Source organism: Lycorma delicatula, chromosome 4 (genome assembly GCF_047948215.1).
Source record: "Lycorma delicatula isolate Av1 chromosome 4, ASM4794821v1, whole genome shotgun sequence".
Taxonomy (NCBI): Eukaryota; Metazoa; Arthropoda; class Insecta; order Hemiptera; family Fulgoridae; genus Lycorma; species Lycorma delicatula.
The window spans coordinates 70,624,974-70,645,949 of NC_134458.1; the positions used below are offsets into that span (position 1 = coordinate 70,624,974).

Below are 20,976 nucleotides of genomic sequence, written 5' to 3' on the forward strand. Positions count from 1 at the left end.
AGACTTTTCCCATTTGTAAACCGATAGTTTTAAGTGTTTTTCTTTAATATCAACGCCATAAGAAAAGTTAATTTTCCCTTTAATGATAATTTATAATCTGGGACGCTCGGAAACTATTTTTTTTTTTTTTTTTAATTAAATAAAAAGCCACGAATTTTATTCTTAATAGATTATAGGATGAAGTTGTCCATCGAACTATGGCCAAGGTCTACGTTTTCCTGAAATTCTGAAATTTGAATCGCCTGCTTCTCGCCATTCCTTTCTAATTCTTGGTCCGATGCGTTCAATTACACCTGTATAGTTTGAATCTCTACTATTTCTTTAATGAACACTTTACCAAGTAGTAAATAGTTTACCTACTTCTGTTTCTTTGTCGCATTTTTCGAACTTTATCCCAGGCTTCACAATGTATTATTTCCTCTCATTCACTACATAATGCCATTAATGTAATTATAAACTTCAAAGTATTAATAAATGAAAATAAAAATATAATAAATCGACTTAAAATTACATAGGTCTAACTACCAAAACTAAACGTAAACAGAACTACGAGATGGTAAAACAAACCTAAAGAAAATTAGGTATAAAATAATAAATAAACAGAAGGTGAAAATTTCAGAAGCTACAAACAGATCACGATATATGAACAAACAAAATACACCGCTGATTAAAATTTCGACAGTACAATATTAAAAGAGTAAAGTAATTCTCAAGGTACTGCGGTTTCCTTTACATGCTGTCTTGTACTCAATTTTTTGTATCGCAGAATATAATTTATGTTTGAAACAAGAAACCGACTGAAAGTACAAACAATAAAAAACTAAAGAGAATTTTGGGTACCTTCTCAACTAGTCTAATGAGTTTTGATTCTTTTGTAATCTTTAAATATTTCACAAAAGGAGAACAAAGCAACATCAAAAATAAACTACGTAAATCACGTGTTTGATAAATTAAGGTAAAGTGAAACTAAAACAAAATTTTAGCGCACATAGTTCGGTTAATAACATTAGCAATATAACGCTGAATTTTACTCAGATTCCACCTATTCCGAAAAAAGCATATGCAAAAAGTAAAGAAAATAGTAATAGAAAAACGTTTAGTATTCAATAAATATAGTATATACAGACCCTAAATAAAATAGTGAAAAAATGTTCTTAATAACTGCATTATAAAAAAAAAAAACCAGTGATGAATATTTTATAAACTTACTTATCTATTTTTTGATAAACTAAATTTTATTTTGCGATAAACTTTCATTCTTGTAAAAAGTAAGGGTATGACGTGAGAGAAACATAGTAATGATCCCTAGGGATGTACTATGTTTGCAGATGGATTTGTATGTATTTCAACTTCGACTATGTTATCTACGGATCTTCTATTCGTATATCGATCTCGCTATTCTATTAAAAAGGTAGAACCGTTGACTTGATAGAGTTTATCCCCCTTGGAATTTATATACGGGTGGTATATATAGTGACCTCATTTTACAGTCAACAGTACCCAAGGGATGATATGGATAGCAATTCGCCGGATCGTCTCTAATTCCTCCATCATTGAAGATGGATGAACGTGATGGACGGGGGAGTTCTTCGTTAAATACGAACTGTGTTCGGTTTTAGCTGACTGGGAATCACCCATTATTTGACTAGAAAATCATTAAAATACAGCAAGATTGTAGAGGACAGCATAGATACGATGCTGTACCTGAAATGTGCTATATTAATTATTATTTTTGTATTAACACAACCTTATCGGTTGTTTATTATTTTGAGATAATTATACGTTTCTTCCTAATTTATGTACTAATAAGGGAAAAATAGTAGTCTTACGATAAACTAAACTTTTTAAATTTCTTAAATTACTTCAGTGCAATAGCTGTCGCAAAACTCATATAACTAAACAATGTAAGAAGTAACATACAGAGATTTAACCATTCCTTCTGAATCGTTACACGTGATAAGTGTACTAGTGTACGATAAAATATTACCGGCACAATTTAACACTAAATTTATATCATTTCAAACGAACCTATTCTTTAAATTCCAAATAAGCTATGAGAAAATTTGTTTTAACTTAATGAAATATGAAGAAATTAAAAATAAACGCTGAAGTAGGAAGTAAATACTATATCTAAATTATAAATATTTAATTTTATTATAATAAAATATAAATATTTATATTATAAAATAATATTTATTTGTAAATATTTCTAAATCGAAGCCAATATAGCTTCAGGAAAGGGGTTGGCACCGAGGATTGCATCTTAAATGCTCTTGCCGAGGTGGAAAGCGCCAACTGTAAATATGTTTTGGCAATTTTTATAGACATAGAGGCAGCATTTCCTTCCTTGTGTTAGAGTTCTGTCCTGTATCAGTTGGAACGCCACAATGTTCCCGTAGCCCTGCAGGCCGTAGAACGCGACTATTTGTCTAACCGTACGGCTCTGTTTAAGGATGCGCACCTAGTTGTGGAAAGCTCTGTTACCAGGGGAAGCCCACAGGGTTCGGTTCTCGGTCCCCTGCTGTGGAACCTAGTATTCGACGGATTTCTAGGTTTGTCGTTTCCAAAAGGGTTCACGGCTCAGGCTTTCGCCGACGACTGTCTCCGTTCGTAGTAATTCACGACCACAGCTAGAATACCAGGCGCAGGTAGTCTTGTCAACCTCAGAGGGGCTGGATGGAGATTCGAAATTTAAAGATTTCTGTGTCCAAGTCGAAGTTTATGCTTCTCAAGGGTGCAGACAAATTATCACACAGTCGTAACCCCCATATTAGATGTAAAGGCTGTGTAATCAGCCGAGTTCGAGTTCATAAGTACCTAGGTGTTTTGTTTGATGAAAAGTTGCTGTTTAGCAACCACATTAGGCAAGTAATGGTGGACGCCGTCTCAGTGATGCACAAACTTAGGAGGATTGCTCGGAAAGATTATGTGTTGTCAGGTCGTCAAATGTACATGGTGAACCAAAGTGTCTTCGAAAGGATGACCTCTTTCGTGGCACTCGTTTGGGCGCATAGGTTGGATATGAATAGAGCAATTCTTCAAAATTTCAGGCGGGCCCAGCGCAGAACCTTAATTGTATGCACTGGTATTTTTAAAACAACCTCCTACGACACTAGCACCGTATTGGAAAAGGCTCTTCCAATCGATTTAGTGGTGAAAGTTCGGGCAGCAATGTGAAGATTGCGAAGAGGCCGGTAGACCGAGGTAATTGGGATACGGTTTCGAGCCGGGCCAGTATCGGAGCGGAATGGTGATCACAATGCACCGGATCTAAATTTCGTTCAGTTGCCCATCTCCCGCCTGTGGAAGAGGCTGCAGAGCCTCGCGATGAAAGCATAGCAGCTGAAATGGGATACCACTACTAAGGGAAGATCCTTGTATAAGTTTATAGAGGATCTTGGGGGATGGTATGCCTCGAGATCGTTTTTATAGGCAACGGGTATCCAGATGCTAGCCAACCACGTTAACTTGAACCAATATCTGTTTCGATTCCGCCTAGCAGCTTATGAGCTGTGCGTTTGCGACAAATAGACACCTTATGTTTGACTGCCCTGCTCTTGAGGGGGGGGGCAAAGACCAGACCACCCTGGAACTTAGAGGTCAGGGGGGGAGAAATTGGCCACTCACAAGCGGCGAGACCCGCATTGTCAGACCGTGTGGGAGTTCCTAGATATAGTTGCTTTGTTCAACCGGCATCCGTAGTCTACATAAGGGAAAGACTCTTAACGCATTTCCATGGGAATCTAACTCTGAGTGTAGCTGACTACCAGCCAATTATTATAGCTCCAAGCGCTATAGAATGGTGGACAGGTACTTGCTGGCATTCAGCGACCTAGGCGTGGCAGCAAATTGCTGTCCTTGACGGAATAAATTTTATTATGGATGTCATGTATATTTTAAGTAGTTAACGGGGTGCGCCTACCCATTTTAGCAAATATATGACAAGTGAACGGTTGGAACACGTAAGCCGGTGGGGCATGGCACCGCGCTTATTCTGCTCACACTGATAGATAAGCTCTAGGAGCTATGTTAGGATACTGGCCGCTAAACTGTTCGGGGATCAGTTTGTGGCACAGACATTCGGTCTTATGCTTTAGGGCGACCGAATGGGGTGGTGACGGGAGAAATGCCAAGCAAATTTAAAAAAAAAAATAGTGCAAGCTGAATTAAAATACTGGTTTCAAATACGAGTAACCAGAAATTATCGTCGCGATACATCTTTTCCTATTTCATTCTTAATAAACGGCTTCATAAATGGTAAAAAAAAATCAACGGCGATTTAATTTTATTCTCCGGTTATATTTCTCTAAAATTGCGAAATATATATATTCTTTTCTTTTTCAAAAAAAAAAAAAAAAAAATCAAAGGTAACTAAATACGAGCACCCATTTTCTGACAATTTCATTTAATCCAATTTTACTAAATGTAGAAACATACGACAACAATTCATACATACAACAAGATAAAACTTGCTGACCGCCAAATAATACTTTTTCAAATGACCTCATCAAATTTCAATATTTTTTGACTGATCGCTTTCAAATTATAGGCCGATTTTAATTAATAACTATTACGGACAGGATTGGTTATTTAAAAAAAAAATTAATTAAAATTATTTTCACCAGAAAAAAATGAGTTCGTTTCGATAAATTCTAAAAATGTGCAAATTAATGAAAAATACGATATTATTATTGTCAGACGGTATTATTATTATTGTTTCTATTAAAATAGAATTTAAAAAACCCAAAGATATATATATATATATATATATATAGAAAAATAAAATCAACATTTTAAATAGATAATGATTATTTGTATAATTATAAAAACACTAAATTAAAATGTCTTATAAATTGAATATTAATCTTCAGTTATAGGATAATTCTTTTAAATACCCATTATCTAGCTACATAATCTGGTAAGCATCTTAGTACAACTATCTATCTACTCGAGATCATTTTGATGTAAAATATCAAAATAATCATCGTCTACATTAATGACAAACTTTTAATCTTGGTTTTTAACTTTTAAACACTCCATCCATGACGTAATAAGTGTTGTTATTATTTACTACCCACATTTATTTAATCAGTTTATGAAAACGAAAGCAAAAAAATATTTCATTAAAAATAACCATTCCTGACTGAAATAGCTATTACTTGGAAAATATCCAATAAATTGAAAACCGTTGAACCAAATCGTTCAAATTACGCAACGTTATGAGGAATGAACGTAAGTATACAGTTAATACAAAATATTTTTAATAATTTATTAGAATATTTTATTCAGGCGTAAATCTTTTTTCCTTCGTGTGTTATTCCGGAGATAAATGTGTTTTAAAATACTTGATACTGCTACTAAGCTTTAATCCTAGGTATTCATGACAATAATTTCTTCACGTGTCTCATCTGTTCCGCAGAAACTGCAACAGTTTTCTCAACCTAAATCTGAAATTTCGTATTAAAATACGACTATTCGGTTCTTACACGACAATAACGAGATTTCAGAACGTTCGATTATTCAAAAACATATTCCGGTATGATATTAAATAATATTAATTCTAATTATAAATTTTTAAATATAACTTTTGAAAAATAGTTTGTTTTGTGTAAAATAAAGTGCTTCCTTCACATTACGAATATAACATACGCTAAACTATTATGTCCAATTTTCTGATTATCAGAACCAAAATCTGGAGAGAAAAATTGTCATCGGAGTGTTCTACACACCACCCACAAAAATTTAAGAAAAAAAAAATTTATATATATACTTTTTCTACCGCTACCAATAGTACAACAAAAATGTTTAATAAAAAAAATAGAATGTAGGGAATTTAATTTTTTTGCAAACGTTTTATTGTTGTTTTAGTCGTGACGGTAAAACTGAAAAAAAAACTGTAGTTTTTCACATTCCACGAAATTTTAAACTTATTTTAGAATACTTAGTTAACTGATTTCATGCTATTTTTTTTTTTTTTTATAAACTATTAATGTCTAGAGGTTAATGGTTAACTAACGTGAAACAAACTATACATCTAAGGTCTGTATTGCGATTACTAACAGTAAAACTAAAAAATCAAAGACATTAATTGAATGTATTTCTTTTAAATCCATATCTGGCGCATAAGGTCGGTTTTTTGGGCCCACAATATTAAGAGGGTTCTCAAAAAAAAAATTTCTCAATGGATTTTATTGTTTTATTTAAGATTATGCCAACGAACCGATTTTAAAAATTTATCTAATCTTACTGGTTACCACTGATTACCACATCACGTCCCGACGGGTTTTTCCCGCTATAAATATCTATTCCATATCCGATCGTTGACGAAATGTATTTACAATGATTAACAAATTATGTTTCAATTTTAGTTTTATATATATATATATATATATAAACCTGTAATTCTCAACTAATACCAAAACCCTTACGATTTTCTCTTTTAAGAAACTATTGATAAATACACAAATATGGATGTGTTCGTAATAAAAAGTTACTGTTATCGAATAAATAAACACAATATGTCGAAACACCTATAAAAATATATATTCATAAAAAAAATATTGTAATCATGAAAATGTGAACCTTCATAAATGTGTAAATAATATATGAATTGTTTAATTGTTTAAGACAAATAGTGACCCAAACACGTGTGTGTGTGTGTGATGAGCACGTGCACACACACATAATCATTACAGATTCTAATGGAGGAATAGCGCAATTCACATGAGTTAATGTATTACGAAACTTAATTTTAGATATAGGATTTGTTATTCTAGGATTAAGAAACAAACTTTTCCTAATATATATCGCATTAAGCAAAAATAACTTGTTTCTTACCCATAAACAGAAATAGACTAAACTACTTACCCTGTCTCTCTAATTTTTGACTATAGAGACTAATAAACCTAACACTTCCTTCACGAAGATTAAAATAGCAAGCATCAATGTTATACACAAAATGAGACGCTTAAAAATATTGATATGTTCTATTCTGATGAAATTTATTCTATACATTAATAAACACAGTTACGTTTGTGTGTTAGTATTGAAATACAGCATGCATATATATGAGGCGCATACGTAACCGTCACTTTCTAAAATAGGTCTGAAAAAAATTATTTTGGCCTACTTTTTTTCATTTGGATTACAAAAACAATCATTTTTACGATAATAAAAACGAATTTTTTTAATATTTATTTTTTTGTATTTATATTTTTTGTCAATTTTGTTTACAATTTTTGTGAATTTTATTTATTTATGTTTGATCCAAAAATGTGTGTGTTTTATTTTAGCCTACCTGTTCGAATATACCAAAGTTAATATAAAAATAAAAAAGAAATTAAAAAAAAATAAATCTATAAATTAATAAATTTTCGTAGGTAAAAAAGAATAAAATGATTTCAATAAAATATGAGGTATTATAATTACAAAATATTTGTAATTTTTTTCGAAATGAGACTACGATTTCATATTTACAAAAATGAAGAAAATCTTTTTATTGATTCGTTTATTATTAAAGAAATAACAATAAAAATATTTTCCGGAAAATTATAATAAAACTGGTCTATTAAACTCTAAATTTTGTGGTAAATATGTTTTAGTAGTGTACACTTTACCTAGAAGAAGCACGAAAGGTGAACCACTGTATACGAGAGTGACGAGAGGTCCCACTCAGTATAAAACAGGTAACTCTTGCATTTTACCTGTAGTAATTTACTATGCTTGAATGATGGGCACAGAGCCACCGCGGCATGTTCGTTTACCCAGCGTACCCTTCGATATATTCCGAAAGAGCGACACGGAGCCATCTTTATATCTGTTTTTTATCGCTCTATACGACGCCTAAGTAGTAAAACCCAGAAAAAAACGTTTAAACGATAAATAATACTTTTCTTATCGCTTACACCGGTGACAAAAAATAAGGTCGATGAATAGAAATTCCAATAATTAGTCCGTCTTCTTTAATACGACAACGTGACTTCACGGTTCCCGCGATTACCAACATACGTAAAGAATTTTTAAGTGTCCTGAACCGAGGAAAAATTAGAATTAATTAGAAGGGTATAATTAGTTTCGGCGGACAAAATTCAAGCCATCGGCTCATCGTTTACCGATACCTGTCTCCTGCCGTAATACGCACGCATTTATGTCGTCTGAGAAAAGTGAGTCGCCCGGGACGATTGAACGAAATCAACGGCTCAGATACAATCAATCGCTTAAGTACAAAGAAATTCCTTGTGGATTCACCGAATGGTGTGCAAGTATTAGTAAAGTAGGACCGAGAGCGATATGCAAATACAAAAAATAAAGCTACCTAATGAAGTGATGACGTAAAGATTCCGCTCCATTACCTAACCCTCTGACCATCTTTAAATTTGCTGTTAAGTACCATTTTGTAGCCTTTATGACTGCGTCTTAATAAATATTTTTAAAGGTAGAATTTTACTGTATTTCGTCTCTACATTAGAAAATATAAAAAAAGACTAAAAAAATGTATACCGTTGGCAAAAACGTTGAATGGATATCAAAAAACATTCTCCTATTGTCCGCTTAATAGCTGAACGAAAAAAAAAATTAATTTTCCTCGATAAAAAAAATCACAACTATAGATATCAGAATAACGGCAAAACGTGAAAAGGATTCTTTTCGTTAATTGCATTATTCGTATAGAGATGGCATCGATTGGTCAGAAAAATTTTTTTTTTTTATTAAGAAAACAAACATCTCAAAAAATACATTCATTATGTAAAAGATAAATATAACTCGTGAAGAACGAAAGCGAAATTATATTTTAATGGTTTCTTTTTTGTAACGATTTTAATTGATTTTGACCGTCTGCCTCATCCGAAAGTAAAGGTATTTGAAAAGAAAACAGCTTAATGCAATAAAAGTGAAAAAAATTTCCAACGCCGATACTATTAATATTACTTGTTCTGTTTCTGAATGTTTGTTCGTTTCATTACCTTTGTTTTAAATTTGTAGCTTCGTATTCCAAATAAGTGATGATATTAAAATAGTATAAAATATTTTATGTACATACATAAATGTGTACATACATACACATACATAATTGTGTACATACATACACTTTGTTTTTTCTTCTGCTCACGTATCGATTTTTTTAAAATGGGCTGTATTTTTTTTTTTTTTTATAGAATTATTCTTAGATGGATGTTTTTCAAATAAATTTTAATCCAAATAATTTTTCAGAAGATAAATATACCCGTTGGAAACCGCTTACACGATTTTTTAAACATGTTTTTGTAATAATATAACAAGATATGTGTCGAAGAAGAAAGTTAAGGATTTCATTACGAACAAAAAGTTCCGTGTAATAGAATAAACATTTAAAAACAAACCTAAAATTAATCGATAAAAAATCATATTATACTTATTAAACGAGCTGAACTTTGTTTCTATGTATAATAATTTTAAAACCGATTAGCTTTCAATTATTTAAATAAATTCCTTTTTAAATATATTAAAGATCATTCTGGAAATACAATTCCCAAGTTAAATGTTCAGAGGAGCTACGTGTATAACTTTTTGCGTTGCCTTTTACAAACATCTTACGATTTTCGATCTAAATTGTGCGGTTTCCGTTCTATGGTTTTACTGTTAGTCGCGTGATGTGGTAGTTTTACCCAAATTTGCAGGTACTTCTGTAAAGTAAGCGAGGACAGCAGCTACAAGTAGTCCATTTTGTGGAAGTTGTGCCTTTTGAACGGAGTTACATTGTACGCTCTCATTAACACCGTGGTAAATTTATCTTTCTAGAGCGTTATAACTACAAGAGTTTTTAATAGATCAACGCTGTAGTACGGATTGGTGTGCGCTATCAACACACAGGTGACTAGTAACAAAGCCGGACTCGGATTACGTATTTACAAACGACGGCTTGCAGCAAAATAACAGAGTTCTATTACAATTTATGAAATAAAGTTTTAACGATCGCCTTTTGTTTATAAATAATGAATCTGCGACCGTAGTTTCTGATGGTGGCTCTGTGTTCGCTCAAAACAGCTGATGAACAATTCCTACGGTTCCGGTGGCTCTTTGTCCTCAACTACTTACATACATATTTAATATTCCTTTGTGTAATATAACAAACTAACATATTCAGTTACGCCTAATAAAACAAATTAACTATAACAAACTGAAAAGATAAGTATTACATTTCTTAAATATCCTTCAGCAGATTCGTACTATAACTTAAGTTTTTCAATTTAACATTAAAAATATAATAATTATAAAATTTTTGTAAATCAAATATATATATATATATATATGCAATTTAAATTATCGATGATTTGGAAGCATTTAATTACAATAAATCTTGTTAAAATATTTGATTACAATTCAAAAAAAATTACGTACATTCATAACATTTATTTCATTAGTAAGTTTTTGCTGCATATTTAATTTTAGTTTTCTTTCATCTGTTTTTTTTTTTTTTTAATTATTACATAATTTATAAATATTAATTTTTCTATCATTCACAACTTTCTTCGCTTCTGTAGCAATTTTTATATTAAATATGAGAAACATAATTTACAGATTTTTTTTCGCTCTTTACGGGTAAGTTAAAAACAATCGTGCATTACTATTATTATTATTTATATTTTTTTCTTAAAAAACTTAACATCCTCTTCTGTATGAATATGCACGTTACAATACAACAGTCACACAAAACATACAGATTCACATACACACACATTATTTGTTTATTTATAATTGTGTTTTGTTATTATTATCATTAATTATTTTATTTTATTTATTTTTATCATTTAGTTTAAGAAAATTCATGTATTCTTGTGATGTAAGTTTACAATAGAATTAAATTTGTTGAAAATAAGATCAGATATAACAATTTACGTAATTAATATGAGTTTTTATTTTAATATAAATGAAGTTCACGTGTTTTCAGGGTTTCATTTAAGCCCTCATGACGATAAACTTCATTCATAAATCTTATTTCTCCGTCTTTCTGTCTAACGTATAACCGTACGGATCGACCCAAAACCAATCGAAATTCGGCTATGTAATGAAAAATAAATCTTAATTTTCTAAGTTTTCATTATTATTATTATTTTATTTATTTATTTATTTTTTTATAAAATGGTACACTGATGCTTGAAGTAATTTTTTCAAAAAATAAAGATTTTTTAAACATGCAGATGTTGAATGAAAGATCATCCACAGCTTATATGTTACGAATACGTCACCGATCGTAGTGTTATTTGCAGTTTTCAGGATGCCGAAGTCAGAAATACATTAAAATAAAATATATCTGCACTTCATTTTTAACATCGCTGGCCATAAAAATGTAAAAAAATACTGTTTCTTTTTTCACTAATATCAATAGTAAAATCAGAAATTTTAATTAGAAAAAGAAGACAGTAGACACTTTTAATTTAGACTGTATCTACCATTCAGTTGTTCATATCAATTTTTTTATTTTTTTAGAAAGGAAATAAATATTAAATGTAGCTTTACGGGATACAAAGCCAAACACCTTGTTAACTCGCTCGCTCACTCGCTACCACGATTTCTAAACCTATAAAGAGGCCGTGGAATACAGACCAGTCTTGTTCCCCAACACTCAAAATTGACGTGAAATTCACAGCAGTACAAATTATTCTGTCAGTACATTCCCCTCAAACATTTTCTACCTTTTAGAACGAGGCCCGAATTAATAATTACAAGAAAAGCTTTTTATATAGAACATATCTAGCCGTCGTCAGAACTTTTGGCCAAATCTCCTTTTCCCTTGGAAGCTTAGCCAAAAAATCATAGTTTACTAAAAAATTAGATAAAACCCAACACCGAAAAAATATACCAAAGCATCGTTAACACTGACGAATGTAAAGGAGATATAAAATTATACATAGGGTTATAATTAGGACCGCAACTTTCGCTGTTTTTGTAAATTAAAAGAAAACCTAGGAACGCAAAAACTTATAAAAATCTCGCCGGTAAACATGATGGGAACCTAACAAAAAAAGTAATGAAAACTCGAAATCTAATTCCCGCGAAGGGTCGCAGTTTTGGAAAAAGGTTTGAAAACGTGATTGGACACAACAGTTATGAATGAACAGAAGGAAGTTTCACAACGACAGTTTCAAAACGACAGGGACATTTCATGATACTCATCATCCAATATCTAACAGCCTGTTTGAAATTTAGTTTTTAAAGTTTCCGATCATAAATACATTAAACGAGCTCATGCTATATTTTTGTTTCGTTTTGTTTTATGGCATTGTGGTGTCCAACCTGAGTCGATTGTTTCGGTTATGTTGAACCGATATTTCGGTTTTCTGTTCTCGTATTGCTTTAAACAAAAATTGTTTATGACAGTACGATTTATTACTGCAAGTAAAGGTTTTTGTGAATAATAAACAAAAAAATAATGCAATTCGTCTGTCACGAAAAAAAAAAATTACTTATAAAATTTGTGTATGCGCGTTCACAAAATAAGGACCTATTAATTTCATAATTGTATAATGTTTTGTTAAGGTGTCTATTACACTTGTCTATCCTGTTCTATTTACTTTGTCGTTTCGTTTTATACCTTCATTTATTTGCTATATTTATGCTAATTTTATGTTACTTTTGCTGTTATTTATTTTCTAATCGTCTGTTAAGAATAAAACGTAGATTCCTTAATTAAAACTTTCAATTATTTCATTTCTTATAAGTTAAAAGTGGAAAATTCTTATTTTTTTCTCCGAGTGTAATAATCGTTTCCGTTTTTAATTCTATTAATCTATTAATGCTTCAACGTTGTTCTGTAATAGTTTATTTAAAAGACCTGTATTAGAATTTTTAGTTGTTCTAACGCTCTTTCTAGTGTGACTATCGGAAAATAAATATTCTTTAAAACATCACCGCGTTTACTAAATCTGTGTCAGATGCTATAGGTTTCGATCCGCTCCTGTCTCGGTAGATGAATCGACGTAGGGTTCCCCGAAGGTTTAATTCAAAGCGCGCTAAACGGTGCCGAAACCGTACCGCGTGTAACACATCTAACGCTTTTTTAGCGCATTCCGGTCCGGAAGTTATCTTTACCGCCGACTAACCGGCTTACTTATTAAACACCTGATTGAAATTACACGTCACCGCCTTAAGTGATGTATAACATCTGAAATTTTTTGTTCGATAACTTACGGTAGTCGACCAGCAATCGTAGAACATTTAAAACCGATGGAATCGTTTTTATAGAAATGACTTCGTGTTTTCATTTTGCAAATGCAAATTGTATTTCAGTTTTTTTTCTTTGAAGTTTACTTTACCTTGCTTAAGGAGATGTTGATATTTAAAATTAATTTATTTTTAATCCTATCGTAAACAAAATCTTATGTAATTTATGAATAAATTCTTACACTTACTTACATAAGGATGAAGAAAATAACATTAATAAACTTCTTACTTACGTACAACATGAACGGTCGTTATTTTAAAGTAATAAAAATTTAACAATAATAAATAGCTGAATTTATTATTAATAATTATACAAATCGGTGAGGTTAGTATTATCAAGAAACCTAGGCCTGCTTACAAACATAACAATTATATCTTATACGTGTACACATGAGTGTAGCTGTACATACGCACGTAATCTTATTCGCGCGTGTGTGTGAACTATGTTGCGGGTACTTTGTTATTATTATAATGAAAGGGAGCAGTTAAGTCCCGAGGAGCTTCAGTCACGAGGCTTTTTATACATCCCCGAAGAAACTAGTCAAGTTCTATTCGGCTCTGTATCTGTAATGAATATTAACATCTTCTCAACCAGGTTAAAAATAATGTTTCTGATAAATACCTGTTTTAATTTCATCGCGTATTGAAACTATCCTGAGATGTTTTTTTAAAACAAACGATTCGGGTCTGATCAACAAATAAATCGAGCGGCAAAGATTTTGGTGAAAAAAGAGAAATACTAATTTGTATTTTCAGGTATTTATTTCCTTTATAAAATAACAGAAATCATTGTAGATCACAATATGTATCCAAACATTATGTAATTCAGCGTCTTTACATATTTACAACTATACATCGACCGAACTACTTATATATATATATATATATATATATATATATATATATATGCCTTAATTATAAGATGAATTTTGAATGGTTGATCGTATTTTAAATTAAACTTTGCCGGTTTACTGCCAATACCTTTCAAAAAATTTAATTCGTTTGGTTAGACAACCGGTTTAGGATCGGGTCACCGGAGTCGCAATTTCATCATCAACATAAAACATTTAATTCTCTGGGAGGCATATCTTTTGAGAATGAATTCATAAATACTGAAAAATGATTTTCCATTTTTTATATTTTTCAATTATTCTCTTTCCATTTTCGGTTTTATAAAAATTAAATACGATTAAATTCACCGGAATAATACGATTATATTATTGTTGGATAAGGAACGGTACTTTTTCGTAGGTAAACTACGCTTTCGCATCGGTAAGCGTTAGGACGCGAGAGCGTACAAGTATGTGCGAGAAGTCAACCGCGCCGCTAGCTACATACCACAGCCTCTTCCTCGTAAACTTTCTATCCCGTTTATTTTCATTCCATTACATCCAGCAAATTTGTGAGGAAAATATTACTAAGCAGAGGAGGAGTATGACCAATGTAGAGTAGCAGAGATCGTCTGACGTATTATTTCACTTCCTTGGCATTTTCTTTAGTCTTTCCTAATATAGTCAAATCAATACTGTCATTAAGGATGTTTACGTTTGATTTTTTTTTTAATGCTTAAAAGCTACGGATTCATATATCATTAAGTGTAATGAAATAATTAGATTAAGATTCAGCGTTTAATCAATTTCATCTCGCATACAGATCATTAAAAGTTACTTTTTCGTTCTCATAACATATATTTTTATTTTGCAATTATATTTTAATCGTTTATTACATCAAAAATTAATTGTAATTCACTTGTAATCGAAATTAATAAAAATTTATTATTAATGATTAACAAAATATTTAAATTAGTAATTTAAATAAAATAGTTTTTTACTAGTCAAACGGTATTTTAAATAGTACATTTATAGATAAAAATTTTTTTTTTTTTAAATGCTTTTTATGTTATACTTTAAGGAAATAAAAAAAAAAAAATATTAAACGATTAATAATTTTCACGTTTTAGCATATAAATACATATAATTTAAAAAAATATATGGTTATAAAATTAAGACCTTACCGCTCGTTATATGTAAATTAATATGAAATAATTAGTACAAATAAATTTTATAATTATTATTTTATGTGCACTGTTAAAAAAGAAGTCTATGCGTATTTATCTCGTTATCTTTGAATACAGCGTGGTTCACGTACTTTATAATAAATGTTAAATTACAATTTTATTATTTCTGATATGTCTCAGTTGATTTTATTATACCTTACTTGTAAAATTGAAAAAAAAAATAAAAAACCCTGTAGTTTTAAACAGAGCAAAAAAATAAACGATATCTTTAGAACACACAAAGAACGAAAATTCCTAAATCATTAAAAAAATATATATTCTTTAAACATTACATTATATTTAATTTTTCTTGTTTAAAAAAGTGGCTTCCTACAGGTACGTGGTAGTATTAATTTGCATGATGTAAATATTTTCCTTTTAAATTTTTATGAAGAAATTCTTCTAATTTTGTTATGGCTTCATGGACTGAACGTACGTAAAGTAATAATTGTAGAAAAAAAAATTGAAATGAGCGTAAACGGGGACTGAAATCATAGAATGAACTTACATCGTCTAGAGGTTTAAGATCGGTAACTATTCAATCGATGTGAAATTCTTCTCTTGTGGCCAGTAACTCTCTTTTTTAGACTTTTCCTTAATGATATTCGATAAGCATTGCTGCAGAACACGTGAGGTTTATTGAAAAAACCGATTCGATCGATATCATTCGCTTTTTCCCCCCTCCTTCGCCTTCTGTGCAGTGCGTCTGGAATGTGTTTTTTTTTCCTTTTCTCCTCGATATTACTAACTTACGGCTTTCGTAGTTCACATTTTCTTCAAAATTAAAATCCCTGAATAATACATAAGTAGATTTTAACAGTTTATTTCTTTTATTTAGACTAAATAGGCTTACAGAGGTTTGTTACACAAAGAATAAAACTCGTTACTTTTAATTAAGAAAACAATTTACAGCTCATAAGAGAAGAATTTTTTATGGGGCGGAAAAAAGGGTACACTACGTATTTTCACCTGTATAACAATCGGTATAAATCACCGCTCCTAACGACCAGCATACAACAGTGATGGTTAATGTGGAAACCGATAACGCTAACGGACAGAGAAATTGATATCAGTCAAATTAAAATGTTTTCGTTTCTGATCGACCTACGCTGCTGCAACCGATATTTGCGACAGGCTGGTGGTTGTTTAAACTGCCGCTATGCCAATCTTCAAATCGATATCACTACTTTCATTCGTCGCTCGACAATGCGGCGTGTTTATTCCGTATTTATAAACTCGAATTATCACTCCCGAAGTGTTCACTCAGTCCATGAAGTCGCTTGCCTTTATCAGCAAGATTTCTTCATTTTATCTGCATGCTCCTTCATTTTATTTACTTATTCATTTATTCAATATTTTAGAATTATTTTATGTAATATTTTAAATCTCATGTACTGCTGTTATTTGTGTAAAACCAGTAGAAAATTTTGTATAATTGCTGGTTATAATTTATTATTGTTATTATTATATTAATTATTATTACTATTATTATATAACTACTATTATGAATAAAATCTACTGTAATTGGCACGTAATTACAAGTTTTTTGTTTTGTTTTTCCTAAATAAATTACTGTAATTTTTACACTTTACCTAAATAGGTTTGTAATGTAATTCCATATAGTAGATTAATAGTGGATTTTCATTCGATTATTAATAACATTTATTTTGTTTACATATATTTTGTGTATGTGTGTGTGGGTGTGTATGTGTACATATATGTAAATAACCTACATATATGTGCTGCACTTAATTATATAATACATACATATGTATGTATTTTTACGTTCGCTGGACTATTTTTGTCACATTTTAAGGATATAACAATAACGTCTATGTTTTTGAAATTTCAGAGTATAAATTATCTAATTATTTGTCAAATTATTTTCTCTTGATAAATGTAATTATAAAGAAATCAAATTGATATCGAAAAATATCATATTCCATTATGTTTATTCCTCTATCGATTCGTTTGATTATCTTTTAAATCTGTAATTGTATTTTTGTTTTTTAATTTACAGTTTGTTAAATTTATAAGGTATTTTGGACACAAAAGTAAAAAAAAATTTAATATATGATTTTTTTAATCACTGTATTGTCTAAATAACAGACAATAACGTCACTCCTTATATTCGATTTGTTGAAGCCACCATTTGTAGAGATATAAAATGATTACAATTGAACAAGCGAAATACCATAAAATTATAATGCCGATACTAATTTTATTACCCCGCTAACATTGCCTTTGGTGTAATCGGTAAATGAATCGCTATGTTACACTATCAGAATAACATATCATTTTTGGTCATCGGCTAATAAAATTACTGTTCATTTCTATATCGATAACGATCTTCTTTAATCTCTAATTAGTATTATCGCTCGCAAATCTTTGTTTTATAAATAAAGAAAAATAAGGTAGAAGTAATACAAATAATAAAGTATTTTATGCAACTTTTTTGTGCATAATTAAAGTAATTTTACGTAAAATTTTTTAGATTAAACGTGATAAAATTTTCATAATCTTTACACTCATTTCAGATGACTTTTACCAAACTGAAAATCTATAACGAAGAATAGTTTCTAAACAGTCATTAAATTATCATTAAATAATAAATTAAAATATATTACGTATTTTGTTTAAATTACGAAAATTTACGCAGAAATAATATGGAAATATACATTTTCAGCATAAGAAAAATCTAAATCTTCATTTTCAGCATGAAACCACAAATCTAAACGCGTTCCCTAATCTACTTTCTTGTGAAATATTAAAGGAAGTAGATGTAACAGATATACTTTAACACCAAAATTTAAATTTAATGATTACTTCAGATATATTAAAACTTTTTTTAACACAACTGTTTCCTGAAAAATATTTAATCAATTTAGATAAAATAAAAATCAAAACATCGGTTGTTTAGCTATGATAAATGCCTGTATTGTTTAATCTTTCCTGGCGGTTGGAGTTTATTCTTTGATTTTTCATCAGACCTCTGAAATTATTCCACAAAGACCGGGTTAAAACGATGACGAAAAAAAATCATTGAGAACTTGAATATCCGAGTTAAAAATTCTAGAAACAAGATTTTCATAAAATTTTAAGAACTTCATCTTTTTTCGTTATTTTTTATGAAAATAAAACAAGAACTACCTTTCGAGTTTATTCATTTTATTTCCTTTTTGATACGAATATTATCATTAAAATCAGCTCTTTACAAAATTTTCACATTTTTTTTCTTGCTTTGTACATATTTCTCATAACTTTTACCCTACGCTTAATATTGCAACGTATGGTATTTACCGGTTAACTTTTATCAGACGCTAATCGTGTCTTAAGTATAGAATACACCGGTTTTACGGTAACTAATTTGTTATTTATGTACCAAATTGCAAGCTATAAATTAAATTTTATTCCAGTATGTGTAATGAGAAATCATGAAATTAAAAAAAAAAAACGATATAATGAAATATGGTTAGCAAAGGTTTTTGTATTAAACTGAACTACCGTAGTTTGAAAAAATTTAAAGCTATCCTTGAAAATAGTATAACTTAAATTACATGTGTGAGTAAAATAACGGTAAAAAGCCGATGATTATTTCAGAGATTATAAACTCCATTCTTGTCGAATACAGGAAAAGATTGATATAATCTAGATAAATAATTGTAGATCACTGGTTTTTTCCTTGCCTCGAAGTGAAAAAGTGTAATTGCAATCTATAACAAAATTTTGAAACAATCTGCATAAAAATATTTTTCGCTTTTTTACAGTTTATCGAATTTAATTGTACTCTTGGTGATTTACAATAAACTAAGCCAGCAGAAATAAATAGTCCAGTTACCATAATAACGAGTTCTGTGAATTAAAAAAAATCTTTAAAGCAAAAACTGTTACAAACAGACAATTAAAATTCAATTTTTTTCGGTCTTACGATAAAAATTTGTTAAGTCTAATTCTCTGTGCATCTGATCTTTGATCAATTAATTTATCAAACGACATTTCTGTTATATAGGCATATTAAATCAGCGCTTAAATTTGTTTTTAAAAAATATAATCATAATGGAATCTCCTCAGTTCAATAGTTACTGACTCAGTCAGCAGAAATTCACTAATAATTTTTTTTATTTACAAATCCCTATTAGCAGACAGGAATATAATAACTTCTGTTACTTCCCTAAAATAAAATAAAATCAGGTTTTTTTACTGGTATCTAAGCTTAATTTTTCAGAATTTATTTATTTCGAGATATATTCAAAGAATCCTGGGTTGTAATAATTAAAAAAAGAATACTGACGGTTATTCCGTATTGTCACATGCACGAATAACCTTGAATGGTAACACTATGGCCACCCGTAGCTGAAAATATTCCCTAGTCTAGTGTAATTCTCACACGAGATCACATCAAGTGATTGGAGAAGCCATGTTGTCGGAAACTTATTTTGAAAAAATATCTTACGATCGCTAACTTAAGATATTTCAAGAGAAGTCCCCTGATGCTCGATTATAGTTAAAAGAAGATACGGTCTTGTGCGAAGTTAACATCACAGTCAGTGCTAAAACGCTTCAAAACAAATCGTAATCAATCCATTGTTTTCCTGATAAGCCCGTTCGGCAGTTGTCCCGACCGATTGTCTCTTATTCGGCCTGCGAAACGTCTTAAAGCTCTCGGTATTTATAGTGCAATACCTATACCTATTGGATTTACTAAAATACTTGTTGGAATGCGAATTTTTTTTTAATTTACTCATGAATAGTTTATTAACATGATTGTATTCGATTGTTAAACTCTGTTTTATTTTTAAAAAATAAACTGATAGGTACCAAAGAAAACTGGAGTGCGGTATGTCGTGAGACTGTTGAAGCGATACACTTCAATAAAATTTCATTTTGCTGTATATGCGGATATCATGAACATCGATTATTAAAGTTATTCTTAAAGATATATGCTGCTGAAAAGATGAGGTAGAGCGTAATATCTTCGTTGAAAAATTGAGATGTTACACTACATCGAGATGTTCTTAGAAGATCGATAAATTTCGAAAAGTCTTACGTTACTTCGCTCAACCTTCTCCAAAATTTTAATGTAGGCATAGCTGATGGAAGCGGTATATCTTGGTCTTAGAGAACCTCAGAATTACGGAAAGAAACATTACGGGGGTCACGAGCGACATCCTAGTCTACATTTTGAAACAGTCTGTAAACACGCATCGTTTTTTTTGAAAACAGGATAAAAATTCCATCACCTTCGGTAAAGGTTTGCGTGGTTATCTGTTATTTTAACATCATAAATTGCAAAAAGAATTAAATTTTAATAAATGCATTAAATCAGAACGCGGGTAATTTTAACCGCTTAATGCATATAGGTCCTTGCATTAAATTAAATAAAACTTACATTTACACAGGAATAACTGAGTGACTTCTACTCTGTTAATAACTAATATCTCTTACGAAGAAGATCGTTTACGACTCGTATCTGTATATATATATATATATATATATATATATATATATAAACAGTAAGATTTTTATTTCGCTAATAAAAATAATATTATTTCACCGAAACTTGGGTTTAAAGTAGTAAATACTAGTTTTAATACAGTTAATACTAGTAAATACTAGTTTTTAATACATATCATTGAACCTATACGCTGTCGCAGATCCGTGGAGTCCTATCTAATGGGGATTAAGTGGCGGTGACCTTTGTTTCAAACCGACTTACTTTC

General features: G+C 30.4%; 1 protein-coding gene across 6 annotated transcripts in view; it reads left to right on the forward strand.

The window, feature by feature from the left end:
- Shal (Potassium voltage-gated channel protein Shal) overlaps positions 1-20,976 on the forward strand; it is a 303,578-nt gene that overhangs the window by 240,516 nt on the left and 42,086 nt on the right. For 2 of the 6 annotated variants that reach the window (XR_012756114.1, XR_012756115.1), the window contains exon 5: positions 7,602-7,685. The exons of 2 other annotated variants lie outside the window; for them this stretch is intronic. Coding sequence is in view for 2 of the 4 variants with exons in the window: in XM_075363305.1 (XP_075219420.1) it covers positions 7,605-7,658 (54 nt within the window). In the remaining 2 variants the exon portion in view is untranslated. The remainder of the gene's footprint in view (positions 1-7,601; positions 7,686-20,976) is intronic. 2 more of the 6 variants (XM_075363305.1, XM_075363306.1) reach the window with 1 other exon arrangement.